The sequence below is a fragment of the Callorhinus ursinus genome, unplaced genomic scaffold, assembly GCF_003265705.2.
Source record: "Callorhinus ursinus isolate GAN/ISIS: 27379988/994484 unplaced genomic scaffold, GSC_fseal_2.0 scaffold56, whole genome shotgun sequence".
NCBI lineage: Eukaryota > Metazoa > Chordata > Mammalia > Carnivora > Otariidae > Callorhinus > Callorhinus ursinus.
Window position 1 is genome coordinate 5,155,129 of NW_027397118.1, and position 18,324 is coordinate 5,173,452.

The following is an 18,324-nucleotide window of genomic DNA, read 5'->3' on the forward strand; positions in this document are numbered from 1 at the left end:
CGACCACTGTCTCTTTCCATTCTGACTCCCAAATGTCCTCATGTGTCACGCAGTGTCGGAGCGAACACAGGCATTTCTGGAATTGAGCTAAGGGAAGGCTGAGCTGGAGATACATTTCTTTAGGTTTAGTGGGATAGATCTATCGTCTGGTTCAAAGTTATCGTGTAAAAAATAAATAAAAGAATTACGTATTCTTTTTCTTAAAGATGGCCCCCAAACTGGGATAAACTTCAGGTGCTACACAACCTAGATCCACCTGGTGAGAACCAAACTTTTGCAAGAAGAATTGAGACTTGGGGGCTCTCTTTCAGCTGAGGCGGCTGAGCTCATAGGATGGGAGTGCCCAGAGCTAGGTAGCTACCCTTTGCCACCTTAGCAGGAGAGACCAACACAGGGGCAGAGGGAGAGGTGACCGAGGGAGGGAGAGAGAGAGAGAGAGAGAGAGAGAGGGAGAGGGAGAGGGGGGGAGGGGGAGGGAGGGAGGGAGGGAGGGAGGGAGGGGATGTGTGTGTGGATGACATGTTTTGAGCTCCGGGATCCAGCTGGCCCTTTTTAGGCAGGATCCACCCTAGGATTTTTCAAGATCATCAGCCAAAGCTTCATCGCATTTGGGTTGAGTGTCAAAAGAACCCAAAGAATCCTGACTCAACTCTTAGCCCCCGCTTATCAGGACAAAAACCACCTCCACCCAAAGAGGAATTGGCCTAATGCGGCAGGATTCTCCAAGGTAGTCTCTGGCCTTTCCACCAGTGGGTGTCTACCCTTCCTGAGACCAGACATGCCAGCCCGGGGTTTTTTTTCCTCCACAATCTTGCCTCCCCGGGCTGCATTTTACTGTAGGGAGATTTTATTTAAGGACCAGTGGTGACTGAGGAGAAAAAGGAAAGGAACAAAAGAGAAAGAAAGAAAGAAACCTTCCCAACAAATAGCATTCCAGCCTTTTACCTCATCAGAGCGCAAGGTTGATGGCCACTCTGCTTTGAGGTTTGAATCGGTTGAAATGAAACATCTGTTCGCGGGGGGGGGGGGGGGACAGGGCGGGGGGGAATGCCGGCAGAGAGGGAGCAGGAAAGAGAAAAAAGCTTTTTGGGGGCTAAAAATACCATGTCCCTTCCATTCTCCCTCCATCCCTGCCCAAGTTAAAACATGTGATGCAATTCAACTTTTAAAATCTAACCCCGAGCTACTTGAAACTACTGAAGCCTGCTCGGTATGTGACACAAGTCAGAATTTCCACCATTCCAGCTGAGCTTTTATGAAGAACAGACTCCAGAGTGGTTGCCGTCACCCGGGCCGCTGGGGCACTGCCGCCGAGCGGAGTCGGGCCCCACTGACACTCACAGGAGGACGGGCTCTGAACTGAGAGCGAGCAGCCGGCAGGGTGTGGCCCGCCTGCCCTCCATCGGGGGGGTCCCCGCTGCTCCCCAGTCATCTCTTCCTCCTCCTGGACTTCCAGGGAACCACCGGCCAGCCTCAGTGATTGACCGGCCTTTGCCGGGGAGACGTGCCGGGCCGTCTGTGGAGACGTCCTTAGAAGTCCTTCCCCTGCTTTCCCTCTCACTGTCTCCCCGCCCCCCAGCTGCTCCCCGACCTCCAGACTCAGTGTCCAACTGTCTGTCTACTTGGCATCTCTACTTGGATGTCCAACAGCCACCTGGAACCTGACATGCCCCCAACAGACAGCCTTCACTGTCACCTGCCCAAACCTCCACCTCAGAAGTGGCCCCAGCCTTGCCTTTGGTCCTTAAGCCGGGGGAGGGGGTGCCCAGGATCCCTTTCTTTCCCTCATCCACCCCCTCACCCCACCTCCCATCTCCCACGCCTACCCCCCAGGCCCACCCACTGCTCTCCAGCCCCACGGCCTCCACGCTAAGCCGATGCCATCACCTTCACCGGCACTACTAGAATCATGTCCCGTTGTCATGGCCTCCTTCCTCCCTCCCCCGCAGGGCCCATCCTTCCAAGAAGCCACAAGGACTTTGTTAAAATGGAAGTCAGAAGCTGGCACTCACCTGCCTACAATTTTCCAACGCCTTCTCTTCAAAAGCAGCGTGAAAGCAAGCGCGTGGTCCCACCCTTGCTGACGGGCCCACAGGTCTCCCTTTTGTGCTTCCCTAAACCCCAAGTTCCTTCCCCCTTGGGGTTCTGCTTGCTTGCTCCTCCTGGCTGGTCTCCCTTCACATCCTCCCATGGCTGGCTCCTTCCCGGCACCTGCATCTCCGCTGACACGTCACCTCCTCAGAGAGGCCTTGCTACCCTCTACCCTCCACTGGGTTTTACCTCTTGGCAGGGCACCACTACCAGAAACTTGCACGGTCCTTCCCGCGTCCCTTGTATGATACGCTGCCAGCAGGTGCTCAGTAAATACTCCCCGAATGAGGAGGACTTAGAGACCCGAGTTCAGTTCTCAGTGTGCTGTGTGACCTTGGACAGGTCACGTGCCTTCTCCAGGCCTCGGTTTTCCAACTACGTGTGAAGGGGATGAACAGCCTCCTGAGGGCTCCTCGGGTCTGTGAGTGGTCGATATGTCACACCTGGGGGCTGGGACAGACTGACCGGGGCCACGGGGTGGGTGGGGGGTGGTACGTGGGGCCTGCCTGGGTGGCCCGAGGGAGGGGACTGCCTGACTTCAATGACTTCATGATGTTGACTTCATTCTTCCAGTGAGTATTTATTGAGCACGTATAGCATGCCAGACTCTATGTCATGCACTGGGAGGAGAAGGAGAGGTTCTAATAGGATTAAAGAAGCTTTGAAAATAGATCTTCTTTGATCTGGACTAGTAAATAATTATAAACACCAGTTGGCTCCTCTTCAAGAAGGGACCCATGAAACAATAAGACTCCTCCCAGCTCACACAGGCTGGGCACTTACTCCGCGTACCAGGGCTGTTCTCTTTGCTCGCATAAATGACCTCACTGTCTTCACGGGAACCCTGCAGAAGGGCTCTGATTACCTCCAAAAAGGCAAATGAAAAACAGAGTCGTGAAACAATTCACCCAAGGTCACCCAGAGACTGGTGGTTAAGGCCAGGCTGGAGCCGGGGTCTGACTTGCAAATTCCCAAGAAAAGCCCGAATAAAGGTTGGAAGGTGCCTCTCATGGATTCGGAGGTGGTGGTGGTGAGACAAATTTCGGAGCCCGTGCAGAGTCAGACAGGCCCTGAGCTCACAGTGGAGCTACTCAGACCCCCAGAGCCTCAGGCCCAACAACACTGCCCTGTGTGGCAGGTCCAGCTACTCTAACACATCCACCCTGGGGCCCGGGAAGTGGGGACCCCCGGAGGCCCAGGCTCGGGGGAGAGAGACCTGCCCCGAAGCAGCCCTGGGGGCCTGGAGGGAGGGCCCGGGCCCCCAAGGGGTGGGGCCCCCTGACTTCAAGCCCTCTGACAGTTCCTTTACTGGAGGTCTGTCAAATCAGTTTTCCAGAGATGCCAGGCAGGCGGCAATGTGCCTGCTTCCAGCCCCAAGTGGAGGCTGGACGACAGGAAACACACACGGTGTTGGGGGTCTGTGGCCAGAGACCGGAGGTCAAGCCCCCTGGGAGGGGTGGGGACATCCCTGGGTGGCAGGGAGAGAGGGGACCCAGAGAGAAGGGGCTTGTGACCACGTACAGGTCTTTCCCTTCCCAAGGGCACAGAGCAGAAGCTGCACCGCGTGCGGAGGACACCCCCAGACCAGTGCTTCCGGGGGGCCACTCAGGGTACGATGGGTCTGCCAAACAGGTGTGGCTCCAATTTGCACCTCAGGCCACAAGCCACAGGCTGCCACCACCTGTCATGTGGCCCAACCGATGAGATGAGGAAGCCAGGTGCGGACCGGAGTGAAGGGTGGGGTGGGCCCTCCCCTGTGCTCAGACCCCTGCTGGGTCAGCGGAGGGAGGGTTCCTCTCCCCTCCTCCCCTGGAAAGCCAGCCCCGCGTGTCCTGCCCCTGCCACGCCCAGCCAGCTCTCAGAGCTTGGGACTTTTGATGTTTACAGTTCAAAAGGAGCTCCGCGGCCCTCGCACCAAGCCCAGACTTCATCTGCCCTCCTCGAGCTCCCAGCCGGCCAGTTAAGGCGGTTAAGATGCTGGATTAGGGCCGGCTTTACATAACAACGCAGGAGCTAAAGCTGTCCTCCCCTGGGATGGCTAAAAGACTTCTTTTTATCTTCATGCCTCAGAGGGCCTTTTTTCTCCCTTAAACAGCCCTCCAGCCCGCCAAGAGGCAATGAACTTGGCCAACAGGAAGACAAAGAAGAGATTCAGGATTCAGGCAGCACGCTCTCGCTTGGCCGGTAGCACAGGGGGACGCCGCAGCCCCCGCCCCGGGGCCAGGTGGGTGCTCCTCCGTGGCCGTGGCTAGGACCTGGGTGACCACGGAACCACAGACGGTCATGGGTCCAACATCCCTCCCACCAGCGTCAGGGCCACACAGGCCGGCCCAGGCGCAAACCGGAGCAGCCTCACCTACTCATCGCTTCCACTTTTTAATTCTGCTTTGAGTCTTTCAATCCATTCGTCTTGGGAAAGTTAAAACATTCGTCCCCGTTAATACTACAGCCCTCTCTCTTTGTGAGCTCTTTCCGGTTTTAGTTACCTCGTCCCAGGTCCAAGAGGAGCACCCGATCTTTGTCTGTCGAGCCCTCCAGCTATACAGCAATACGCACATGGTCTCTACTCACACACGTAGGAAATACGGAGCGTTATCGCGTGCCCCTTTTTACATAAAACATACTGGCCATGGCGTACTGCATCTCTCTGCAATCTGATCTGTTTTATGTTCTCTGCCTCTGTGTAAACTTTTGTTTGAAGAAAGAGGCCGAAGAGCTGGACCAACAACTTAGTCCGACCCCTAGTTGGGAAACTGAGGCAGGAGAGTGGCTCCTAACCCCCTCCCTCATGAGTGGTGGCACCGATGTGCCCGGACATCACCAGGGACTAGCAAGGTGCCCGGGCTGCCCTTCGAGCCCGGCGTGCAGCTGGGGGGCCATGGGGTCAGACCGAGTGCCGCCAACCTGACACCCTTTCCCCATCAGGAGCCGGGACCCTCGGGCGCCTCATCTTCATCCCCCATCCATCAGCCAATGTTTGTAAGTGCTGCCCTCCCCGCTGCCGCAGGGCTTCCTTCTCCCTGCAAGGAGCCCCTTTGCGCACCCATAGAGTCCAGCTTCATGTCCCCACTCATCATGTGACAGAGGGCAAGGGGGCCTAGAGCTGGGGGGGCCTGGCTGCGATCCACAGCAGGCTGCTACCAGGCCTGGGAGGGGACCCCGGTCTAGGTGCTTCTCGGCCAGCATTCCTTCTACATCATTCCAACGGGACTCACGCTCCGAATGTAGACACTGAACAAAGTAACCCTCCCCGCCAGAGGGAAGTGGATTCCATGGGTAGGCCATTTCGTGTCTGTTTGCAGAGAACGACATCCCATTTGAAATCAATTACATGGTTGTAAACTGAGCTTTGACGGACAGAGAAGTGCCTCCGGTGGGGCAGTAAGGAGGGGCTCAATACATGATGGATAGACAGACAGACGATGATTGGAGGATGGGTCAATGGATGAAGGGATGGATGACGGGGGATGAGCACACAGGCAGAGAAGGGAGTATGGATGGCTGCGTGGTAACTCAGAGTGGCCGGGCTGGTGGCCGGGGGACAGGAGAGCAGGGCGAACCATGGATGGATGGATGGGTGGGACATGGCCAGCGGGTGGGTGGGCGGTGGGACGGTGAGGAGTGAGGGATAAGTGAATGAAGGGACAGACAGACGAGTGGACTGGTGGCTGGTTGGATGGGTAGCAAACGGGCGATGGATGGAGTAGGTGGGGGGATGGATGAACGAGAGAATGAACTTGCTACTGAGTCACCATACGAAGGAGGGGGAGATGAATACATAATCGGAATGAGACCCGAAGCCCACGGAATCAGTGTCTGGGGTCACTCCAGTCCCCAGGGCTTACATCCTACCCACCTTTACCTGACTCCCCAGATGTCAAGGCACCAACTCTTGGCATCTCTCCATGGAGCCAAAGACAACAGCTGAGGCTTGGGGGAGCCCAGGGGAATGACAAAATTAAGGCTGCAGAGCCTCTGAGTGCAGTTACCAGCTCTGTAGGCTGCACAAAGCCTTCCATCCATGGGACTCCCCCCAACCCTTGATTCAGGACCTGCTCTTATTTGAACAAAGTTTGATAGATACCTGGGTCCCGGCCGGCCTCCAACTCCTGGGCAACTGAGTGAATCTCTTAAAACAGTGCTTCTCAAAGTGTAATGTGCACACAAGCCACCTGGGGAGCCTCTTCAAGGACAAATGGCCTGGGGCTGACAGCTCTCAGGCTGCATGTGGCCACAGCCCTCAGGTCTGGCCCAGGATCCCCTCGAGAAACTCTGGGCACTATGTGCTCCTCTCAAGGCCCTACGGGGCCCAAAGGCCTAGATCCCTGCCCCCGCCCCAGACCCTGGGCCCCCTGGCTCTCCTGCGAGCTGCCTGTCCTTACCTCCACAGCAAGGCCCCTACTAACCTAAGGCTTCCCCAGTTCAGTGATTCTCTTCTCTGAGTATAAAATGGAAATGCTATCTCACTTAGCAAATGCTTTCCAGTGCCATCTGTGTTCCGTACCCAATGCAGGGAGTCAAGCAGGGAGAAGGCTCTCGTTCCCACTCTGTAAGTGTGGAAACTAAGGCTCTTCTAGAAAAGTGGTGTGCCTTGCCCGAAGTCAAGTGAGGGCACCAGAGGCCGGCCCTCTGCTCCAAGGTCCTCCTCCTTCTACAAGGTGCCTCCCCTTGAACAAAGGCAGGAGAGAGAGCTACAGACATGGGAGGGGAGGGGCCGGTGGGGGGCTGTCTGTATGTGTTCTTGTTTGTGCTCCAAGTGAGTGCTGTGAACCAAGAAACGGGGAAATACAACAGCTACTTTATGTAGTGCTGTATGTGGTGTAGTATGGTCACCCCCCACCCCCCACCAAATGGGAAAGCTGAGCTAAAACAACCTGTCCAAGGTTCCCCAGCCAATCCAGAGCAGGGCCCAGATGGGAGCCTCAGGAGCCTGGCTCCACTCTGGGCTCGGACCCATGAAGGGCTACACCACCCCCACCGGGAGTCAGGGTCTTGTCCTCTGCCTGGTCTGCAGATTTTCTGGAGTGAACCTAGGGCACGTGGTGGACCAGACGGCCCCTTCCCCATCTCACTGCACCCTAGGAAGAGAGCAATGGATTCCAGTACCTTCTAGCCGAAAGTCTTCCTCTTCCTCCTCACTGAGCCTTTCTCTGAAAACTTCACCCACGAGCTCCTAGAGGAAGACAAAGCAGGGACGTTAAGTAAGTATCCAACAGAGTCAAGGAGAAAGCCAATATTGGGACGGTAAAGGTGGCTTCATGAACGTGTGCCTGGCTGGTCACAGGGAAGCAGGGGTCCTGCTCTGATTCTTCTGATGGGAATTTAGGTCAACTGAGGTGGATCCTGTCGCTTGAAAAGTGAATTGTCACCATGCTTTTTAGGAAGTACCTTTTTCTCAGCCTACAGCTCACTATAAAATACTGCATACGGGGCGCCTGGGTGGCTCAGGCCTTAGGCGTCTGCCTTCGGCTCAGGTCATGATCCCGGCGTCCTGGGATCGAAACCCCGCATCGGGCTCCCTGCTCGGCAGGGAGTCTGCTTCTCCCTCTCCCTCTGCCCCTATCCCCGGGGCTCGTGCTCACTCTCTCTCTCAAATAAATAAAATTAATTCAAAAAAAAAATACTGCACACTTCTCCCTCAGAAAGGAAGTTCCACCCTCTGCCCTGGAAAAAGACAGAGACAAGATGAGAAGAAGTCCCTCATCTATCCGTTGGAGTCAACTTTGATGGACTCAGGACCAACAAGCCTCCTCTGTGGGCCCCAGGAAGGGATCTCAGTGTGAATCCTTCCTCCAGCAGAGAATTCCAGGCGGGCTGTCTCCATGAGTTTGCAAAGAGGGCCTGGTGTGCACAAGAGTGGGTCTCTATGGCCCCTAACATAACCCCCCAGCAGTTCAGCATCACATTCAGCAGCCTGCATGCTCTGCCTCCTGGCTGATCTTCAGACATGCCTGCCGCCTCTCCCCAGTGCACACACATTCCAGAAACTAGCCTGATTCTTACACTGCCTTGCCCGGTGCCCCACGTGTGAGTTCAGGATGCCCGGTGGCAGAGTTGCTCCTGACCAGCCTGGTCATGCTGCCACTCGGGTGTTGTCAGGTTGGCAAGGGGAATTTGGTTAGCCCACGGGCTGGGAAGTTTCTGGAAGGTCGACAAAGGTACCACTTATCTCACCCTAACCCAGCAGGGTGACCCTAGATATGGAAGAAGCAAGACCAGCACTTGTCAGACCGTCTTCTGCATTATTGGTGTTCTGCCAATAAGAGTTCTGTGATCAAAAAAGATTGTTTTCAAGTCAGAGAAGATCCCTTGCTGAAGAATTTACTATGGTACTGGACACCGTGAATATCCAAGTGGTAACTTATACTGCATTCCTCAAACCTATTGAGACCATGGAGTTTCATGTCTCAAAAGCATCCCATGGGATCTGAGTTCCAAGGAACCCACTTTGGGAAATGCTCCTCTTCTGGGGAAGAGACAAAGTTTGGGAGGCTTACACCGCCTTATCTCTTTTGATGCCACAACAATGCTCTGGCAGCACTTCTAGAACCACAAAATGACAAGCAATAAAAAAGCCCAAAAGCAGCAGCTCTCACCAACTTCTCTTTTTGGGGAAAAAAAAGGTGCAAAGAGAAAGAAAAAGAGAAGGCACCCTCTCCTTGAAAAATTAGAAGGGGGAATAAAATCTCACACTTCAGATACTTAACAGAAACACCAGTGCTTGTCTTGATTAACAAAACCAAAATCATGCTTGGTAGAGCTGATCTTATCAGCTGGACACAGCTGGAGATAAGTCTCTAGTTTTGTTTTGTTTTGTTTTGTTTTGTTTTGTTTTGTTTTGAAAGGATCAACAGCTAACATTTTATGGATTAGGGCTGGTGTTCTCCATTCTCCCTCTTCTTCCAAATCGTCCTGGGGCATCACACTCTTTCCCCTGCAGGTTGTGAAAATGTCGTCAAACTCCTGGTGTCCCACTGACTTCAAAACCAGGCTCCTTGATTCCTGGAGTCTGGGCGGCTTCTCCCTCCACTTCCTCCGCCAATTATCATAATCACCGAACACTTCCTGGGCTTGTAAACTGGCTGTTTGTGTTAACAGCACCGGAGTTGACAGGGAAGCTGGGAGCCGGTGACAGGGACGGCACACACTCAGGCGGCATCATTAGGTGGCTGGGACACTCCGGCAGCCAATTAGAGGCCATCTTTCATGCCGGAGGAAGACAGATGCTGCCTCCCCCAGACAGGCTGGCAGGCAGCACTCCCAGGAGCTGGCGACCGGCTTCAAGGGGATCGTGCTGAGGTCTTCTGGAAAGCGGAGGTTCAGCGCTGACCTCGGCCCGCCACCCTGACCGCTCCCAGCGAGGCGGCCAGGACCTGCCAGGCACACGCCTGCGAGCGCTCGCGTCTTCTTGCGGCACACCTGGAGGAGTTTAGAGACTGCCAAGGTCTCCCGCAACAAAGCAGCCGTCTGGAACCCCAAGTAATGATGCCTCGCGGTGTGCATCACTGCACTCTGAGAACTGTCTGCAGGGAGGACCAACCTCCCTGACACAGTAAAGGCATGCCTCTGCATATGAAAGCAGAGTTCTGGCAAGTTCCGGGGTCGGCCTCTTCGTGCTAAACCCTACACCACTCTGTAGAACCGTAAAAGCTCCCCAGCACCAGGGTCCGTGGACTCGCTGTGAGGCACAGGTGCTTGATGCTGGCAAAAATCCCTTTCATCCAGGGCGCGCGGGTGGTTCAGTCGGTTGAGTGTCCAACTCTTGGTTTCTGCTCAGGTCATGATCTCATGGGTCGCGAGATCGAGCCCCGGCACAGGGCTCTGTGCTCAGCAGGGCGTCTGCTTGAGATTCTCCCTCTCCCTCTGCCCCTCTCCCCACTTGCTCACTCACTCTCTCTCAAATAAATAAATCTTAAAAAAAAAAAAATTCATTTCATCTGCTAAGCCAGACGCCCAGGGAGTGCACTCTCCGTGGTCCTCAAGCTTTGAATCACTAAGCCAGCAGCAATGCGGTGTGGAGCCAGACACAGGATCACATCCCGGCTCCATGGCCTCCCTTTGCCCTTGGACGTGGGGCCAGCCACTGCTTTCTTGGAACCTCAGTCTATCTCTCTGTAAAATGGGCTCAATGACAGGACAGCCGACCTTACTGGGCATCTCCTCAGCGCCAGGCACCATGCGAGACACCTTGTAAGGATATTTATTATCTCCCTCAGTCTCCACCATTGCCCAGCACTTTCCATCTCTCCAGGAATAAACACTCATAAAAATGATCTGCAATTTGTAAAGTGAGAGTTATAATTGTTACCCTTTTTTTTCCCGAAGAAACTGCCGTCAGTCCTCAAGGGACATAGGAGACAGGAGATAATGGGACCGAGAGCCACTCGTGTTATTTACCAAGTGCTCATGGTGCATGAGGCACCGACTGAGGGAATCCTCACAAGAACCTCCAGGGAATGGGGTTCCCAAAAGTCCTGTATTTAAATCAGGAGGAGGCTCCACGAGGCCAGGTGACAGGTTCTGGATCCTCAGCAGAGCCAAGATTTGAGCCAGTTCTCCCAGAAGCCTGGCCGGAGCTAGTACAGTGGAGTCAGGGTTCCTGTGGGCATGCGACAGAGGCGGCCAAAAGCCCTGGTAAGTCACTTGCCAGGGACCAGGGATCACGCTTAAAGATGTGCAAGGAGAACGGCCCTGCCACTAGCTCCGAGGGTGGTGGCCAAGGCCTCCTGTTTGTGCTACAGGACTCAAAGGGCCCACAGCTCCTCCCCACTGAGGTTGGGGACTCAACAGAGCTCTGGCCAGGAGACCTGCAGACAAGGTGTGGGGCCAGGCCCTCGGGACCATCTTGCAGGAAGGTACTCAGACCCCTCGACAGCCACGGGCCCCACGCAGAGCCCCACTGCAGAAGGTGCAGGGCATGGAACTGGAATTGGTCAGACCTCGGTTCAAATCCCAGCTCTGCTTCATACAAGCTGCACCATGTGGGCGAAGGAACGTTCTCAGCCTCCCATTTGTACACAGGGACGATAGTGCTCGTGATGTCTCAGGGTGGCTGTGAGGATTAAGTCAGTCATTGCATGGAAAGTGCTTGACATGACACCTGATACCACAACTGGGGCTCCATAGACCGATAGTTATTGTTTATCACTTCTTCTACTCCAATGGTCAAATAGCTACCAGAACATTGCTCAGAGAATCTCAAAGACTCACCAGCCCCAAGGCGCCCTCAAAGACACTGAGAAACAGTCTCCTACCCAGCACACTGTTTTTAATGCTTCACATTTAATCCTCCTGGCAATCCTTTGAGGTCATACCATTATTATCCCCACTTCACAGACGAGCAAACTGAGGCACAGAGAGGTTAAGCAACTTGCCTGAGGTCACACAGCTAATAAGGGTCAGAGCCGGGCTGGAAGGCAGGCGTCTGGCCCCAGAGCCCACACCCTTCCCCACTGCCCTGTAGGAAGCCCAAGTATGGGGCTTGGTATGAGCGACTTCCCTTCACTGCTCCTTTACTCGGCCGTCACTCTGGCCCCTGGTCCCCAGCCCCCTCTCCTCTGGCCTCCAGGACAGTCGGCATCAAACTAGGCTCTAAGTTGTTATCAAAGGCCTTCCTGGATCCCCGGACCTCCTGCTGCACCCAGCCTGATGCCAGGCTACCCCCTGCTTAGTGGCCAGGCTCGGTGGCCTCTCAGGCCACAGGGCCCAAGCCTCCCTTCCCTCCCTTCCCTCCCTTCCTCCCTCCCTCCCACGCCCCGGCACTGCTGATACTCTGCCCCACGCTGGGCCCCAGGAGGAAAGACCATCTCCTTCAGTCACTGAGTGTGCAGTCAGCGCCAACCCAGAGCCCAGAATTGCAGGCATAAGGCCTTATAAGGCCTCCGGGGACGGGAAACCACATCAAAGCAGGGCTTGGGAGCGGGCTGCAGTTCGGTTAAGGTTTTTCCTCTTTGTCTTTGAGACTCCTACTCCTGAGCTTCATATCTGCCCCCCACCGCCTGCCCAGCAGCTCTTTGTCAATGTTTCTGTTCTCTAAGAGCTAACAGATGTTGGTGCCACGGGCTTTCAAAGCAAACTCCTCGTGCCCAGAGAACACGGCACAACTTCTAGATCCCAAGAATGCACAGAACTGGGACATGCGGGGGAAGAGAGGGGTGGGAGGCACGATCCAGCCACCCTGTAACCCGTAGACCCGAGCAGTCTGCCCTGGAGCTGCCCCAGGAAATTCCCGGTGAGCTCCGTCTTCCCAGCACGCCGTGCAGAGGCAGGCCGGCCGGGCGTGCCTGGGGGTCCGGCGCCACTGCGGGCAGGCCTCGCCGAGAGCAGGCTCTGGCCGTCCAGGGCAGGGATGCTCCATTCCCAGAACCCGGCCGGACCCGGGGGTCAGGGCGCCCGCCCGCCCACCCACCCACCTGCCCAGCCTCAGCAGCTGCGTGACAGCAGATGCCTTCCTGAACCACTCTGGCTCCCGTTCTGCTCTTCTGTAACCTGGGGATTCAGACGTCAAGAGTCCGTGAGAAAATGTAGACAAAATACACGTAAGTGGGAAACACTAAGTACGAGCTTCTCTGCACCTTTTAGAGCGCCCTACTTCTGCCCCACGCCCGGAACATTCTCACATTTTATTCCTGCAAAAACCTCACGTCCGGTGATTCAACACCTCAGTGTCCACCCTGGGACAACATTCTCACGGGAGCACCAGGGAGGCCCGCTCAAATTCACCAACAGTATACGACATGCTAAATGCCCGAGAAAGGAAACTGTGCTAGATCCGCACCGTTAGTGCTGCACGGTGGTTCCGAAGAAACAGGCAGATCCGTAAATCCCGGCATGCGGAGCGCCACACCACATGGGAGACACACAAAGTAGAGTGCGACTTGTACAGCTAAGAAAACACCCGACACACACGCACCGCAAGGGCACCCAGCGTACAGGTATCCCTGTGGGTACCGCCAGGGAGAGAAGGCCCAAGACGGGGGATGAGAGGCAAGAAACTTCAACGTTCTCAGAAGCGTTCCAGTACATTCCTGCGTCACTTGGGCCACTGAAATCCAGTTTAATAAAACCCCACACAATCACCCCCTTTATAAGAGGGATTAGAGTGTGTGACTGGCCCCAGGTCACTTAAGGAGAGAAAGTGGAAGAGCTGGGTTAGAATCACCCAGGCCCCGGGGCCCTTGTGCCTAGTACGGGGGCAGTGGGCCAGGATGACGCTCGTGGTCCCCTTGAGAAGAGACCTTCTGGGGCTCCAGCCCCCTGACCCAGCAGGAACCAAGAGTGAGAAGAAAGCCAGGGCCATCCACTTTCTGGGCCTCAATGTCCCCATCTCCACTGTGCACCTTAATCCGTGGACCTCTGTTACTTCTGTCCCTGAGAGCCACTCTGCCCAGGAGCATGGCAGGCCAAAAATGCAGGGAATTACCCATTTTACCCCCACCTGTGCAACATGCAAGCCAGGGCTGATAGATAACCACTGGCAAAGGGCTGGGGCTGGGGAGGCTCCTGGGGGCCCTGGATCCAGTGACAGGCCAGGAGGGGCTGGGGGTTCCCTCCTCCCTGGGGACTCACTCCTCCTGGATGTCAGCAGGACCTAGACCTCATGGCTGCTGCCAGAAAGAAATGGTCCCTCTTCTCAAACAAGTGACGCGGGGGGGCAGAGGCCTCAGACGCTCCCCTGAGGACACTGCAACCTCCCGTGGCCATGGAGCCCCCAGTGAGGGCCACGGGTTCTGCCTGCCCCAGCTAAGCAAATTGGAGTCCTCCCCCCAGATCCTTCTCATAGGAACTGGCGGGAAAGAGGTCTTCTCTGGTGCCAAGGCTGTGTCCAATCTCATCTCCAGCTGCCTGAGACGGCACAGCCTGGGTGAGAGCTCACAAAGGGACAGACACCCAGGCCAGCGCCCAGGACAGTGCGATCGTTCAAGGCCTTAGAGCAACTTGTTTCTAGAAGTCAGCTCCCCAAGGGCAGGGAACTGGGTCTGTGCTGTTCTAGAACAGTGCCTGATGTGTAGTAAACAATAAATATGTGTTGGATGAACCTTGGGGCCAGATCCACCCTCACCTACCTTCATCGCTTACAGCAATTCAGGTTGGGCTTCTACTTGGAACTGAAAGCTCTGACCCACCCCACCCCCACGCCCAGAACCTTCAGAACCAAGCCACAGTCCCTTAAAACCAGAGCCCAAGATCCCAGCCAAGCTTGGAAGCCAGAAGGAGGAAGGTGCCGCCACCCGCTAAGCCGTGGGCACCTGCACAAGCTATCTCCCAGCTGGAGGGGGTGGGGGTTGCTGAGCAGAAGAGGGGATGGCGGCTCCGAGGGCTTCCGTGTGCAGAGCTGGCCTCCGTGTCTGGCCTGGGAGGACCAGGCCTTCATGACTCCAAAGATGTGCGGCAGTAATTAAAATTCCTTGGCTTTCTCCCCGACTGTTTTTATCTGCTCAAGATGTAATCCCTCTGCTCCCATTGGCACATCCCAGCCTCTGCCCCCCACATCTCGGGGGCTCCAGCCTGAGCTGGCTTTCTGGACTCGAGGGGATGCTTATCAGGAAGGTGGATAACGGGGAGAGAGCAGGATGGCATCGCTTAGCAGGAAGGACCTCCAACCCTGGCGTCTGACTCCGGGGCCACCACATTCCCTTTCTCTGAGCCTCAGGCCCTCCACCCTACCGGGTGCAAAAAAGCCCCAAAGATGGCTTTGCCCGGTCCCGGAGACACAGCCAGCCAGAGGCAGCAATGGGCCAGCAGAGTCTACTTCCTGGGCTGTTGTCACACCAACAAGCTGCCGGCATCCACACGCCATCATCCCAGCCACCCCCAGAACTGGGTCTCACCTGGGCTTCCATGAGTAATTCACAGTTTTCTTTAGATTGGCTCTCTTTCCCTTCTTCTTTCTTTTTAAAACCTAGTCTTGCCAATAAGATCAGTGAAATCATGGGTGTGATGTCCTAGTTACCGTTGGGGTTCTCAAAAATATATTTCATATTGAACAAACGCAGAACCATTAAAATACAAAAGCTGTCCACCACTTTCCTCAAGCCTCATCCCCGCAGCAGATTGCGGATCATGTTTTGGGAACTATAAGGTTTAAAGAGCCTGGAACTGAAGTCCTCTGCCCCCTCCCCCACCGTGAGCAATCGGACAGATGGGAAGGGGTTGGGGGGAGGAAGGAGGGTGATCCCAGGTAAGCGGCCAGGCCCAGTGGACACTCCCCCCATCCGGTCACAGGCCCTCCTCCAGGGCTTGTGCTTTGAGAACAGGAACCCTGGGCATGGAGAGAGAAAAACAGCTAATGCCAAGAGAAAACAGCAAAGTTTGGCATTACCCAGAGCCTGCCTTAATCTCCAGCCTGCGGGACTTGAGCGCTCTCAGGAGGACATGAACCAACACAAGGCAGGTTGTCCAGGGCTGGGCGGGACATGGGGCCTTAGGGCTTCTCTGCTGGCATGATGGGAATTTTCCTACTAGATGGCAGTTCAAAGGAGTTTCTACAGTGGAACACAGGATCCGATGGGCTTGTCGGGGCGTGGGAGTAACTGAGGTCACGAACATAAAGGACTCAGTGATAATAATTAGCAGCATTTCTTTCGCAAGTGGCTGATGTGGGCCAAGTGCTCTGTTCAGCACGTTGGTGCCTAGCTCAACACTCCGAACAGCCCTGTGAGCTGGGGTGTCGCTGCCACCCCCCGTAGCCAGGAGGGAGCCCAGGCTTAGGGAAGTCAAGTGAGTCCCGTGAGGGTCCGACCTGAGCCCTGGCTCCTCTGCCTGATACTGTGTGACCTCGTACACACGATTTCCCTGTCCGTGCCTCCGTGTTTTCACCTGGACATGGGAATGACAGCAGTGCCTGGGAGGAGCGCTTGGAAGGAGAAATGAGATCGACTGGGTAAGGCACTCAGCACACCCACCAAGCAGTCAGCAGGCCATAACGCAGCCATTCCCTCTCCGCTCTCGGGGGGTGGGGAGGGGGGCCCCCGTCCTTCCCCCTCCGCCCTCCCATCTTCTCCCCTACCCCCGCTGCCTTCAGGGACCCCCCACAGCTGATCAAAGCCGGACCCAGAAGCGCCCCAGCCGGCTGCCAGCACTCGGCGCTTCCCCATCTCTGCCCCCACCCCCCCGCCTGGCCACCCACCCTTCCCCGGCCAGCCATGCTGCCGACGCCGCTATGCCACGGACCCACCGGGCTCCCGCCTGCCACACGGCTAGCCCGCCACACCACTGATCTGCCCCACTGCCGGCCTGCCGGGCCACACAGCCGAGTGCCGAGAACAGGAGAGGCCTCTGATCCCTGAGCAGCTGGGGCGGCCTCTGCTATAGCCGCTCGTGGCCCTGGGACAGGCCGTGGGTCTGCTGCCAGGGTCCGGCAGCTGTGCCCTGCTGAGCGGGGTGGCCGGGAGCCAGGCTGCTCAGGCCTCACAGCACTGTCATCCGTCGGCCGGGGAATGGTACGTAGAGCCGGGGCCACCTCATTGTGGGCAGAGGCCAGCACAGGTGGGGGCCCTGTGTGGCCTGGGGCCCCAGGGAAGCATGATGTCTCTCTCAGCCTTGGGAGTGAGGGGCTTGGGCTTCTGGTTTCTCCTCACTTAAACAAATAGAGGGAAGAAGGGCATCTCATTTTGTACATGTAAGGAGGCTGTGTTTTCATGAGAGAACAAGAGAAAAGTGGTTTGGACCAGACTCTGGGACCCTCCTGCTAGACACACACACACACACACACACTCTCTCTCTCTCTCTCTCTCTCTCTCTCTCTCTCTCTCTGTCTACCCCATCTGGCCTGAAAGCACTTGCAAAACTCATCTTCCGGGCCCTCCGATGCCTGTCCATACCAGACCTCCCTTTGTCCTGGCCTCCTTCTCCTGCGCCAAAGCCCAGCTCGCAGGACCTCTCCCCAGCCCCCTCGCTGGCTGGACCCCACCTCAGGGCCTCCCAACCCCCTCCCGTGCTGCTTCCTCCACCCTCAACTGCTGACTGCCTGCTGATGAAGTCTCGTCCTCCCGCCCCCGACCAGTGTGACTGCCGACTCCCAACATCCCCACCTCATTGCATTTGGGCAGAATCAAGGGTGGCACGTCTGAACTCCCAGGGGAGTCCGTGCCTTCAGAATCAGCCGTTTCTGTGCCACCGGATCTGTGGCTGCAAGTCTCCGTGTCCACACCCATAAAATGGGCCTGTGACACAGGTGTGCCTTGAGGGTCACATGAGAAGGCAGACACGGAAGAACAGAAGGGTTAGCAGTGCTGCTTGGGAGCCTGGACTCCCGGGCTCCCAGGCGCTTGCACGGGGGGAGCAGGTGAGGACAGCTAGATCCCACTGGGCTCATAAATAAAAGAGGCATTTTCTCCAGAACGTTTCTGGAAGGACACGCTACCCGTCGGTAACAGAGGCTCCCCTGGGAGAGCAGGAATGCGCAGTGGGGGGAACTGTCCCCTTCAGCTGCCCAGCTTCCTGGACAATCTGGATTTGTGTTGTCTCTCCTCTCCTCCCCTTCTCTCTCTTTCGCTCTATCTTTTGTAACCAAGAACATGTGATGCTTTTATACTCCAAAGACACCAGGCTTTCTAAAGCACTGTTCCGTCAAAGAGACTGCTGTGGCTCCCCGGCCCACTGGCCATGTGCACCGAGCTGCTCCACAGGCCCCTGCGACTTCACGTGTCCGAACTGACTCCCGACCACCCCAAACCCGTCCTCCCAGATTGCCTCCCCGCACTCGACCAGGGCCACGCCCCGCTTCCTGTTCCTCAGGCCAGCAACCCGGGAGTCAGCCTGCCGCTGCCCTTCCAACCCTTCCAACCAATCCCCACTACATCCTGTTGGCTCTACCTCCAAAACATACCTGGAAACCAGCACGTCCTCACCTCCCCCCGCACCCACGGTGCACCCCAGGCCCTGCACAGAGGTCATCCTCTCTCACTGGGACGATGACCACCATTGCCTCTTCTCTGCCCTTGTACCCCCTCGTCCATTCTCCAAAGTCATACGAATGCCCTACAAAGCCCCACCCGGACGGTCTGCCCCATCATCTACCTGCCCTGCTGTTACTCCCCTGCATGCATTCTGCCCCAGCCACCCTCACCTCACCCTCACCTCCTTGCTGCAAACACACTCCTACCTCAGGGCCTTTGTACATGCTATTCCCACTGCCTGAAACTCTTTCTCCCCATACCCCCTCCCGCAGCACCCCCTTCAGGCATTGGCTCACCGCATCACCTGGGTGACGTCTTCCAAACCCCTCTATAT

The 18,324-nt window shown here is 56.3% G+C and overlaps 1 protein-coding gene across 1 annotated transcript in view; it reads right to left on the reverse strand.

Moving 5' to 3' along the window:
- The window catches only part of NKD1 (NKD inhibitor of WNT signaling pathway 1), an 83,335-nt gene that overhangs the window by 19,512 nt on the left and 45,499 nt on the right, over window positions 1–18,324 (reverse strand). The window contains exon 4 of the mRNA XM_025852413.2: window positions 7,198–7,264. Coding sequence (XP_025708198.1) covers window positions 7,198–7,264 — 67 coding nt within the window. The remainder of the gene's footprint in view (window positions 1–7,197; window positions 7,265–18,324) is intronic.